We start from the raw sequence: 13,502 nt of genomic DNA, 5'->3' as shown, positions 1-13,502 counted from the left end.
AAAGTTTGGACCTCTTTTCGCACTTAGGGATGTTCAGTGCCCTTTATATTAGCACAGGAAAAATAAACATTCAGGTTTAATTTTACACTAGACTAGAGTCTTTTTGGTAATTTTGTATTTCTGTGTCCTCACCAACAGAAAATGAATGTGCGCTGCCTCTTCTCCCACCACTAGCATGCATATGCCACGGTACCGTTACCTTTCCTCAACAAACTGGCACATTTTGCACAGCTGCTTAGCAGCAAACACAGTCTATATCTAGATTAAACATACTTTTAAATAAGATACTGCAGGAAAGATGTACCAATGGAGGCTCTCACCTACAGCAACACTGCAAAAAGAGTATCTCCTCTGTTCGCAAGACAAGTTGAGTTTTCATTTCCCTTGCAGAAAGGAAAATCAGTATCTGGTAATATTTTACATAAAGCCACTCCACTTAGAGACAGCTAATGACAGTGGTTAAAGAAGGTCTCTATCAGACCAGATGCACAAGCTGCTCTGGCTGCCTATTTCATTGAAAATACAGTCACATTTAAATAACTTCTTCAGGTTTCCCAAAACAATAACAAAAACCAAGAGACAACATGTGCATGATATGTTTTATTCAATAAAATCCTGCTTCCAATATTTACACAGTGAATTCTAGAGATGTAACCTAGTGAAACATGGCAAGGTGCAACATTCATACGACATCTGGAATATCTTTAAATACATCTGAAACTATTTCTTACAGCAATCACCTGCCCAACACTGATTTCATAATTAAGGAAGATTTGAATTTTCTGAAGAATAGTCAAGATGAATATTAAGGATAGCTGAGTTCAGAGAAAACAGTCTGCTATGTGAATTCCAAACCCAAAAGATATGAGTAAAGTGTCAAGAGTTCTGAAGGCAACTTCCGTATTTCCCTGTTGTTCTCATCTCTGCAGAAGAAGATGACAAAATAAATGACAAATCTTAAGGCTGAAAATAATATCCACAACTTAAACACACAGTGCCCTCCATGGCAATCTTACTTTTTACATTTATAATTTTTTCTTAACCTCAAGGTCTGTGAATTACAACAAAATAATTACTTATACATATTAAAAATTACATTAAATTTTTAAAGCTGCCAGGGTAGACACTTGGAAATTAGAAATGCTGCAACTGATATCTACTGTGAAGACGATACTAATTATCACCATTTATGCAAAAACTTTATGATGCCTTCCATCCTACTCTGCTATGTTGTTTCATTACAGCTCTACTAAATACACCATAAATCCACTGTTACAGTGAAGAGGGGTCTTGTAAAAAACCTATAGTCAATACCTTTCCTATTTAGAGCTTTTTTTAAGGTAATTTAATTATTCCTGATCTTGCATGAGTTCTCGTCAAGGCTTGTATACAAATATAGACTTTCAGTGGCCATATTAACAGACTAATTCATAGCACTAACAGACTCTTATCTTATATCTGGACTACTCACTGCTTGTGAATAAGACATGATTCACTGGCCATTTCCATAACTTTCACCATCCAGCAGGAAAACATTATAAACCAGGAATGCTGTGCCCTACCCAAGCCACAGGAGGTTGGTTGTTCTATTGGGTTACAGACAGCGCATTACAAAAGGCAGGCAGTTTAGCCTGCCACACTTGGGATTCTGTGCTGAAAAAAACCCGATTGTTAGGTTAAAACCAAATGATCTTGCACAGTCTCTCATTTTATTTACCAAACAGGGAGAGCAATTATGTTTTTCCTGTACCTTGAGTTACCTGTATGAAGCCATGCTTAATAACTAGGAGCGCAAAGAACAGACAATTATTAACCAAAGTACCTATCACGTCCCTTCCCATTTCCCAGCACAACTTACTGGTTGAGACAGGAAAGCATTGCTGTCATTTGCAAGTCTCTCCCAACTGGAGCACTGGTTTTGAGCAAACTGCATAGCACGTTGAAATACAACTTCAAATACATTCTTGGAAAGAAAAACCAATTTAAAACAACACCCTACCATCCCCTAACACTGCCTAACCTTTAAGCTTTCCGTAAAATTGTTCCATAACAAGGTTTGGTGTGATAACTTTGTATTTTTAGAGACCAAATTTGTAATAGTAATGGTGTCTCTACAAACACACACAATCTCATGGAGGTAAACCATCACCTGGCAAGGACACCCAGAATTCAGAATTTGATAGGAAAACAGAATATGCAAATGTGGTAGAGAAAGCTGCAAAAGGTAACAGGAAAGCACTTGGCTATTTGATATTTCTATGCTACAGCCACCCCTCAATAAATTTCTGTATCCCAGGAGTATATTTTATAAAAGTTATGGCTGTTTTCTTCTGTTTCTTCTTTTATCTTCACCCCATCCCTCCCCAGATAACCAGCCAGACACTGTTCCATCTCTCCAAGAAATGTATATCCATTCTAATCTCACTGCTTCTTTTCTCTTATTTTTTTCCAACTATAAAGAATTATCTGGAACACAGCTGCCTACCTGGAAGCTATTTCTCTTATACCTAACATAGATGTAAATCTTAATAGCTAAGAAGCTGCTGAAAGATACAGATTCTGCTCTTGCCTGTCTCACTGGTGAGGTATACAGTATGCATTGTCAAACACTGCCTTTGAGCAGGAAATCCATTTATACTGTCAACCTCAAGATAAGCAACTAAGCATGTGTGAGACACTGTCAACACAGACTGAATAAAACCAGATGTACATTAAGATAATAAGGCTAACTTGAGAAATGATTGACTGTAGCATCCAGCTTGAAACCCCACATTAACCTTAGACACAAAGCAGTAAGTTACTTCAGGTGCCTGACAAGAACCTTTTTGGGTATGAGGTACATTTGTACACACAGCTGACCGTATTTCAGGGAGGGTTTTATTCTTTTGTTTTTTAAAGGAGATGCGGCTGTATTCTTTGTTAAATGAGAAACACTTGTGTGAATAAGGACAGAAAGATTTCAACACAACAAATAACTTAAAGAACTGTAACTGGTATAAATAAGTTAGGAATTAGCACCACCATGCATCTAGAACCTGTTTCCAGGTCTGTACAGGATGTTCAAACAGTGGCAGTCCACGAAACATTACACAACTTGGTATTATCCAGTAACAAGGGGAGGAAGGGAATCATATCACTGCATATAAAGTTGGGGGAAGAAGAAGGAAGCAGGAAAGAGGAAGAGGGGGGTGGATTAGGCATGATGAAGCCCTGCTTTCCTGGAGATGGCCAATCACCAGCCTGCCCATGGGAAGTGGTGAATGAATTCCTTGGTTTGCTTTGTGTGCATGGCCTTTGCTTTACCTATTAAACTGTCTTTATCTCAACCAATGAATTTTCTTACTTTTACCCTTCTGATTCCTTTTCCCATCCCACTGGGTAGAGTGAGTGAGCACACCTGCATGATGCTTAGTTGCTCACTGATTTAAACTACGACAGTCCTTTTTGGATCCCAGTATGGCCTCAAAGAGCTCAAGATGGCAGGTTTGATTGTAATATGCCATATAGAATTTATGGCTGTTACTGCTGTTTAGATATTAATTGGAAGGCTCCTGTGCTTGCTGGGATCCAGTACTTGTCAGTGGCTGCCTTTTGTTTTCACTCCTTGCTGTACTGCTGCATGGCCAGGGCATCACTACTGTTCCTGTGATGCTGTACTGGACAGGTTGGAACTCCAGTGTGAACCAAGTCAAAGGAACTGTGACCTGTGGATGAGACAATGCAGGAGCAGGACACCTCAAAGCATCTACAAATTCAATGCAATTCCAGAAGCCACTTAAACTGGGTCTTTGAATCACCAAATATCCTCAGTTTGTCTCCCTTTCCTTACACAGAGGTAAGAATATTTTGTCCTTTAGTTTGCATTGGAAAGGGCAGATTAGAGGCTACCTAGCAAGGCCTAGTAACTCACCTCAAAGAGCAGATACAACCCATTCTCTTTAGGAAAGCTTCACTGAATTTATTACAGAGGTGCCAAACAAAAAAAGAAAATAAATGTTTAACAAGTTTACTTCAACACAAAGGCAAGGACAACTGTAATGAAAAAGAGAGCATTTATCACACACTCTACAAAAAAGATCACTACGTTCTTCAGTTTTGATCATAAGGAAATGCTCTAGTTTGTCAGTAACAGGTGATTTTTGAGTAGTATTTTAAGTGGAACTACATTAACTTTCAGAGACACTGCCTCACTGGTAGCATTCCTACTTCACATACAGGCACCCCACTATCAGCTATCACAGGGAACAAAGGAGAGTGAACTGCAAAAAGTCATCCTGAAAGTAAGCATGCATATAAACAAGATTAACATTAACGACTTAACAACCTTCTTTCTATTCCTGGCCTTAAACTTAATTCATGGCTTAATGCATAGGTAAAACAGAGGGCACCTGTAATGTAGGGTCCACCTTGGATCTCCCATCTTTGGTGTCAACAGCTAAAACCCCCCTGATCTCCTCGTTCCAAAGGAAAACAGGCCTGCTGGTTTCACCTTTTCTTTTTAGTTCAGAGGTACATGACTTACCAAGACTCAATCTCAAAAACTGGGCTACTTGATTCATCTAATTAAAGGAAGTAGAGAATAAAACGTATTGACTTATTTCCTAATCATCAAACTTTGGTCATTAGACACCAGAAGTTCTTCCACAGCAATGCCACTGCATGGTCTAATGCTACTTAGTATTATATTACAATGAAATAAAGGAAAAGGATGTTACAGACTGTTAGTCATGTAATAGAAATATGTATTAGTTCACAGGCGTGGTGCCTGAAGCACTCGGCATACAGAAATCTGCAAGCGTGACCAAATTACAGAAACAATTATACAGAAAAAATACCTTTAGAATAAACATTACATGGAAGCCTTATAATTTTATTTTAACAGAGCAGTAAGATACTACCAATACTTTGTGTATTTTCAATGCTCTGTGTATGCTTGCAATGCAGTGCCTGTATTTGGTGTAAAGTGGGCCTTATTAATACCCCACAGGATTACAGGCCACCCCGAAGAGTGAAAAACTATAAAACTTAACACTATGATTGGCCTATGAAGTAACTGTAGGTCTTCTGTTATAGGTGAATACATATTCTCTCTGCATTACTTTCACCCTATGTTCTTTTCACTTCTCAGGATACAAGACACTTTTTAATTTTCAGACTGATTAAGCAAGGTAATTAATTTTAAACACTGACTTCAATGGCACTACATAAAAATTTTCAGACACCTTTAAGACTGAAGCCATAAGAGGCAATTCTTGTTATAACTGACTAAAAAAGTAGCACCTTATCCCCAGACTTTACAGTGACTCTGACAGAATCCTTACAGGCAAACTGTGAGTATAGGACATTATTTCTCACCTGTACTGCTGTTCAGTAGTTAATCATTTTTAGAATAGCATCATAGCATTTCCATTTGTCTGGGATGTAGAAAGGCTCAAAGATGTGAGGGAAAGGAGTGTCATAGCCACATACTCTTGAAATAGGAGCTTCTAAATTCAAAAAGCATTCCTCCTATTAACAGAAACACAGAACAATGTTAGAGAGGCCATTATTTTCAGGAGTCTTGCATCACAAATTAAGGTCGAATGAACTTTGCCAGACTGACAGTCCTGGCAACTCAAACCTTCTATTTATATCACAGCATAAGTAGGCCAGACCAGAACAGTGTCTCCTTTTGCCCAAAGGTCCATATTAAAATAACAACTTGTACTAATGTTATTTTCATTTTCTACATGTGTGCTACATTAAATCATACGCAGGTTATATTTAGTACGTCTGCTATACATCCAGACACATGCTGCCAAGAAACAAATATTTTAGGAAAAAGGCATAAGAGTTTCTTTCCTGTGCCACTTTGAAACGTATAGAAAAATTACATAATCTAAGAGTAAATATTATTTGTTGGATACGTGAACATCAGATTCAAACTTCTTTGAACCTTATTGAGGCTGCTTGAGAAGCATTAAGCAGTTAGGAAATTATGAATTTGAACTCAAGTGGATTTCTGTATCTCCACCCTTGAGTCAAATCCATGCTGTACACAAAACCCCTCAATTTGTGTTCTATTTGGAGATCAGATTTGGCAATGACTGTGAGAGTTTCATTACTTGACCTAGTAGGACACAAAATATTACAAATGCACCATGTTAATCTGAAAGAAACCTATGGAAATAGATGTAATATTATCAGCTTTAATAACTAAATAAATAGTGACGTTTCAATCTTCCTACTGTCAAGTATTAGAGTCACAGACTATGAAAATCTGCAAGAAGTAGATACAGAAATAACTTTGCCAGATCAAACTGATGGTGACACTAATTATAAGCACCCTTTCTCCCCCTATCTTTAGCATACGTATTTGCTTTCCAGGGAAGACAAATGAAGAGGCAAAACACATCTCCTCTTGGCCTCTCCTTTATGGACTGCAGCAACTGAGACATCCTGGCCAACTTCCCCTGCACTTGGCTCAGCAAATCAGAAGGTGAAGAATTATCTACCAGTCCTTTTCCACCAGGTCCACAAGGCAAACCAGGCCCACAAAGAGCTAGGTTTTTCTGCAGCGAAGTGCTAAGTATTTTCTCAGACTGATGAACTGTTTTGAATGCACGTGCCTTGCAGTCCATGGCAGCCCAAGTCTAACTTACTGTGCTTTATATACAACACAGTATTTGGCAGCATAGAAGGTACTCATAACACACTGAGATTATAACCTTTCGCTCCAGCTACCACTTTGGTGCATTGCGAAGTGGCGTATTTCTGTAAGACAGAAATCTACACGATTCCTGCAAGTCCAAGAAGTTGTGTGACTATGTACTGTATCATTACCTTTAATTGTGAACTAATTCACCTAGAAAACCTGAGAGTCCAAATAGGTCTGAGGTAAAAAATACGTGCAATTAAAAGACTTTTTGAGCTCCATTTTCAGGCACATCTTTGCTTTTCTTTGTAAAGTGGAAGATTCACATCAGTACAAAATGCTGTGCAGTACAGTGTATTAACTCTTTACCTGCCCATGAGGTAGATCATGATGTCCTTCTGTACCCTGCTGGCAAGAATACCTGTCATACTAATCAATCCTTAGTTCCCATGTTGTGACTACCCAATAAAACAAAGTAGTAGTTTTCATACCATCCCAAAACTGACTGTCCTGACCATCTGTGAAGTTTCATTACACCAAAGCATACAAGTATATTCTAGACCCACAGCCTTCCAACTCTGCACTGCTGCTTCAGAGTACCCAACACAGTACCACTGCCTAAGAGAGACCTTTAGTTTACATCATACCCAGATCTGTGACAAAAGCTCATCCCAAATGATGCTTAGAGAGAAAGTTCATTAGTTTCACTGAAAATATTTATTGCACTATTCCACATACATTGGGCATGCGTGCAGACAGCAGCATTGCATCTTCAGCAGCCCAAGCAGCAGAGAAATGTCAGCCGTGACTGGCAGGTGGGGTGCTATACACCCCTGAATAAGACCAAGGGCTTGGCTGTAAATATAAATCTCAGCTGGTAAACCCGAGCCATATAGAATAGTTGCAAGCATGCATATTTAGTAATTCTATTACTAATATAGTTAATTCAGAGTAAAAAGTAAGTCATAAGACTTTCCAAAATTCCACTTAATACTTTTCTCCTCAAGAACACAAACCAGCTGTTACAAGCACCCCTTCTGGGGTTTTAAAACTCAGCAACAGCTTTCACTTTAAGCATACCCCTATTGCTTTGAAACTCGTACAGATTCCAGGGAGTCATGGGGACTCCCTTACGTCAGTGGGGGAGTCAGAGAGTGCAGCTGGGATGAGCAGTATTGTGTTGTCACGCACCATTCAAGAATGACAGCCTGATAAAGGTGGAAAAGCTCTTAAGTCTGAGCTACTCTCTGTGTGTATGCATACAAACATAACTCTTTTACTATTACCATTTTGGAGATAAGGGGGGGGGGGGGTGTTTGCAGATTTTTAACTAAGCTATTGCACTGTATGAGTGCAATAAATATTTTTATATTTTTATAAAATATTATAAAATTCTTCAGAGACAGAAAAAATAGACCCAAGCCACCAGTCAAACCCATGAGGAAACTCTACTTACACATCACCTGACTGAAGTCAACACAGTTTCAGAGAGATTCAAACCCAGGTGGCTCTAATAATGCCACGCACAGAATTTCACATTGCAATAGTTTATCATGGAAAAAGGTAGTATTCCTAGCAAAGTAACAACATTTGTATAACAACACACTGAATAAACTGCTTACAGGTTTTAGATTTTTGGATTCTACCACCACAGAATCATAGAATGGTTTGGGTTAGAAGGGACTGCCAAGATCATCTAGTCCATTCTTCCCATTATAAGATCATCTTACAATGTATTTTTTAGGTTACCAGCCATACCTAAACTCATACATAAATCTTACACCAGTGTATATGCTATTATGCAGAGGACTGTGAGATTATTGACACATACATTTTACAAATGCAGGTTTGGGTCAGGTGGTGTGTTGGCTATGGAACTTACTGGAGTTAAGTCTCTCAATGACTACAGTAACAACAGAAATGCTGCATACCTAGCAATATGAAGATGATTCAGTTGACACTAAATTCTTTCAGATTTACTGAAAATAATTGCAAGAATATTGATAAGAGCAAATTGCAAAGAATCAAAGCATTTAAGACTTGGGGGTTTTAATAGAGTAGCAATAAAATTATAATCCAAAAATAATTCCAAAACAATCAAGAAAATGCATTTTTATTTTACAATGTAGAAGTAAAGAGATAAAAGTCTTGATCTTGCTGAGAGCATGGCAAACTCTTGACATTGCCATCCTGGTTCTTATTCAAAACATAATAAAGCTAACTTTTTTATGTCTTTCACCATGCTTACAGTAGGATAGCTGGGTTTACTCACAGAAACACACTGATACTCCCACCATATGCTAAGTATTTGGTCCTCAAAAAAAAAAAACAACAAAATTCACAAATCCACACGTTTTACACATAAGGAGACATAGAATCATAGAACCGTAGAATAGTTAGGGTTAGACAGGACCTTAAGATCACCTAGTTCCAACCCCCCTGCCATAGCCAGGGGCACCTCAGACTAAACCATGTCACCCAAGGCTCTGTCCAACATGGCCTTGAACACACCAAAAACAAGCTTAAATACCTTAACTAGATGATTCAGAGGGAAATCCTTCTTTTTTTATCATGTAAGGTGGTCTGATAGAAGATACTACTACTTTACTAGGTGTTCTTTGGATGCACCTAGGTATGCAGCAAGTTTTTTGTAGCACTGAGGTCTTTGCTTGTAGCTGTCTCCATTTACGTTTGGAGCCAGTTTTGTTTAAAAAAAAACTAAAAAGTTTATCAGTTCATGGAGCTTTGATTTAACTCTGGTATCAGTTCTAGTTTATGGGACAATTTATTCAGTTGTGTCCCTCAAATCAAACCAAACTTTTTCAAAGTTACAGAATTTGAAACTGCCTGCTTGATGGCATTAATGACCATAATCTGAGCAAACAAGATTGCACTCTTCATTAGATGGCATTAGACTTTGAAAAATCCTGTTTGTATAAGGTTTATACCCTAACATAAAAAGAATATTAGTCTATGGAAGTATTTCTAAGTCATCTTCCTTTTTGAGCTTGAAGAGCAGTTTAGTGATGAGCTCATCAAACAGCCTGTCTTACACAGATTTTTGTTCACACCTGCTGCTAAAAGACTGCAGGACTAACAAGAATCCGCTTCATCCCAAATACGATACTTCCACATCTGCTGTACATATTGCAGTGCCAGATTTTTAGCACCTGTACAGCCACACTGTAGAAAAACAGTACTGAGACTATTACATACACAACATCCAGCCCTTCTGAAGACAGACACTGGCAGACATCCCTTGTACAAGATTTCAGAACAAGTCTACCACAGTATTTAAGAGAGTGATAAAAAATCAAAATTTAAATTTAAGTGGATTTACTCCATACTAGTTGGGCATATAAGGGCTGGTACTGGCCCAAAGCACTCTTGCACAATAAGGGAGTGGAAACTTACAGTCTTCAATAAGTCCCAGCATGTTTCAGATGAATTGCTTAAACAATCTGACATCTTTTAAGGAAAGACCTTAGGAAAAAACTTGAAAATTAAATGGTTTCAAAAGTAAAGTAGTAGTCATGGGATTTCTAATTCAGACTAAAATATTTTAAATGCAGTTTTGAAAATCAGTATGAAAAAGTCACACTTATTCAGTAGAATATCCACGAACTTCCAAAATTCAACAGGAGTAAAAAAATTACTGTTTTGTTAGGAAAAAAAAAATGCTTATAAAGGAACAGATACAGTTAACAGTCTAATATATCTAAATTGTCTTAATTAAAAAAAAAAAAAAAAACAAAACAAAACAAAGCATTAAATCGTTGATCTTACTGCTTCCTAACTGCAGAGGTCAAATTCTGGCCTCAGTTCTCAATATGACCTTTGCCAATTACCTTCATTTGCCTGAATTTCCCTCTAAGCTTCCTGGAAAATATCTTATTATATTCTATAAAGGCATTTTAATTGGTCGCACTATTTCACCTAAACATTTAATGTTTAACATACATTTGGGAAGACTTTTCAAACAGCTTAAAAGCACAAGTCCCACCAAAAATCTGTTCTTGAAATTTATAGCAATCAGTCAAATGTATCACACACACCACTTCAAAATTATCTTACGTCTTGATTCTTAGAATAGATGCTAAAAATCAAGGACTTTTTAGGCATTACATGGTCGCATTTGAAATGCATCCTCTAGTACTGGGTATACTCCCTCTATTCCCCCAAATTATAATATGCTAGCATGCTAACATGGGGAACTTTATCCAAGTTTATTTTTGCTTTATTTATGTGTATAATTTACTCATATCAGAGATTCAGCTACTCATTGCTATATCAGAGTTCTGAGTGCAAAACTCTTAAAAAAATACAACTGAGAATTGCAGGCATTTATAGATATACACAATTGTACAAAAAGGACAAAATAAGAAAAAAATCCACCATCAGGCACTACTGAAAGAAAACATTACTCATCCTTCTGCAATGCATATCAAAATAAAGCAATCTGGTCTGCAGTTTAGGGGAAGTGCTTTTAGGCATCTGGCCAGTAAGAAAATAGAGTTTATTCCTCCAGACTATCCTTCCTCTGAAGATAATCTCTATCATTCTATATTCACAGTAAAAAAACCTCCATATGCAAACACTTTGTAAGTACCTGTAAATGAGACTCTTTAACATGCAGCTAGCAAGACAGACACTACCTAACTGGTATTTTGCCCCTATTTTGGTCTTATTCTATTTATTTCTGTACCTTTTGGATCTATTTCATTTTTCCCCTCTGACTGACATGGCTTAAAATCAGTAAAAATGAAATCGTTTTTAGTTTTAAATTCTACTATTCTGCAGAATACTTCCTAAGGGGAGAACACTTTCCTTTAAAAATCAATTCTTGCTGCAACATTTTTTGTCCCAGGGGTCTATTCTGTGCTATTTTTATTTTGCAACCCTACAGGTTCTCAAAAAAATTCAGAGCTATAAGAGTATCATATGACTTCAGAGCTCCTACATAAGAACACTGATTTTGCAACTCCTTTTTTCAGCATGGGAACTTTCTGTAAGATGACAAACAAAAAGTCAATTTTAAAGACTAACATGAATAGGTAGAGTTTGATAAAAATTTTAATAGTTCTTTTGGTATTTTCGCTGTCATAAGAAAACCACGAAACACAAGGTTCAGGTCCATTACACATGGAAAACTGTAGGAATATTTTTCAGGCAAGACTCTTTATTTCACTGCTGACAACAGATACAAAACTTAAACCCAGGAACTTAGTGACTATTTGAAAAGGTTTAATTTAATTGTGGTTTCTGTCAATTTGAACTTTGAATTGTGCCATTTAATCTATAGATTCTAAAAAAAAAAAAAAAAAAAAAAAACTATACATATTTAAATAATTTTTCAGAGAGAAAACTCTTATCATATTGGAGTTTCACTTTCTGATATCTTTGTTCTGATTTATGTTGTCATAAATTAAAGTGTGAGGTTCAAACTTATTCTGTATCACTTTGTAGGTCTCTGTTACATTTATGTTCTCTATTACTTCCCCATGTGGATTTTTAACTGTAAATTACCTACTATTGTAAGAATGAGGTAAGATTACTATAGCTTAATACTAAGCATGAAGTTCTCAGTTACAACAAAAACTATTTTTTAAGCCAAAGCTTAGATAACTGTTTTCAAAACAAACTTTCCAAAGAGGTAGTTGATCAACTCCCACTTTATAAAAGGTGGATTTCATGCAATAAAGCTGACACTAGATACAGATTAAAGGTCTTTTCCTTTGGTTTCTGCTAAAAAAAAAAAGAAAAAAATAAAATTTTAAAAAAGTCTAATTTGAATAGTTTCAATATAAGAAAAGTCAAACATCTGCAGTTTTCATGTCTCAGTTGTAATACTGCACTTTCCTTGACAGCTGCAAGCACTAAATGCTACAAATTTTAAACCTAATTTGCTTTGACAACATATATATGTTACATTCCTATGAACACTTTTATGAGCTAGTTAATGACTATCCACCCATGAGATATTTTCAAGTTGAGATATATATATCTCTTTTTAGTGGGAACATTTTTTTTTCCAACAGCTTAGCCATTTTCATCTTAAAATACTTTTATAAATCTTTTTCTGATAGTTACAGTAGTGATACAATTTTTCCTCAGAGAACTCTCCAGTTGGATGTAAATGTTTAACTTTTACCAAAGAGTTTTCTCCTTTTCAAGATCACTTTAAAACAATCCTTTAGAACTCAGCATAGCTTATAATGAGATTTTATTTGTTACCAATTCTTTGAACTTGCAGATTTAGTATCTTGTCAAATATAAAGAAATAGTTTACTGCTAAAACTATCTTACAGTTGCAAAAACAGATAATATTTTTACTTAAAAAATATAGCAGCAATTAAAAAATAAAGAAGCACTTTGGGGGAGTGTAATTCAATGACTTGTTACCACTAAAAAGCAATTAATGGTAATTATTGTCTTTATAGAACTGAATCACATAAAGCAATATTTATAAATGAGGTCAAATTTAAGTATTGTAAAAAAATGAAGAGAAGTTCTCAATCAAACATGGATTTGAAGATTGCTTTCAATTTTCATTTCAGCTTCACAAACAAACATTGGGCTTAATAACCCAATGCAAGACAGATATGACTTGTTAAATTTTCTTTATCAAGATTATAACACAACCACACCAATAAACATTCACAGCAACAATATTAACTTGAAGCTGTTGGGATTAGAGCCTTGGTCACTGTCTTAATTTTCTTGGTGGCAAAACTAAAAATCGCCACGGCATTTTCAAAGTATTTACAAACAAAAACCCCCAAAACAAACAAAAACCCCATTCCGTTTATGTCAAAGAGCTTATCCTTCCCACAAAAGGAGGCAAACAAATAAAAAGTAATTTTCGTTC

At 36.4% G+C, this 13,502-nt stretch overlaps 1 protein-coding gene across 4 annotated transcripts in view; it reads right to left on the bottom strand.

The window, feature by feature from the left end:
• Positions 1-585: 585 nt before the first annotated feature.
• Positions 586-13,502, bottom strand: part of BCKDHB (branched chain keto acid dehydrogenase E1 subunit beta) — a 113,997-nt gene continuing 101,080 nt past the window's right edge. For 2 of the 4 annotated variants that reach the window (XM_062608261.1, XM_062608260.1), the window contains 2 exons: positions 5,356-5,508; positions 586-923 (listed from right to left, as the gene is read on the bottom strand). In XM_062608261.1, coding sequence (XP_062464245.1) covers positions 5,368-5,508 — 141 coding nt within the window. In that variant the 3' untranslated portion in view covers positions 586-923; positions 5,356-5,367. Of the gene's footprint in view, positions 924-3,910; positions 3,953-5,355; positions 5,509-13,502 lie in introns of all 4 variants that reach the window. The other 2 variants (XR_009962752.1, XM_062608262.1) reach the window with 2 other exon arrangements.

This window comes from Pezoporus occidentalis, unplaced genomic scaffold (assembly GCF_034315485.1).
Source record: "Pezoporus occidentalis ecotype Australia unplaced genomic scaffold, CSIRO_AGI_Poc_V1 ctg13, whole genome shotgun sequence".
Classification (NCBI taxonomy): Eukaryota; Metazoa; Chordata; class Aves; order Psittaciformes; family Psittacidae; genus Pezoporus; species Pezoporus occidentalis.
Note: the sequence above shows the minus strand (reverse complement) of the source record. Positions and strands in the feature narration are given on the sequence as shown.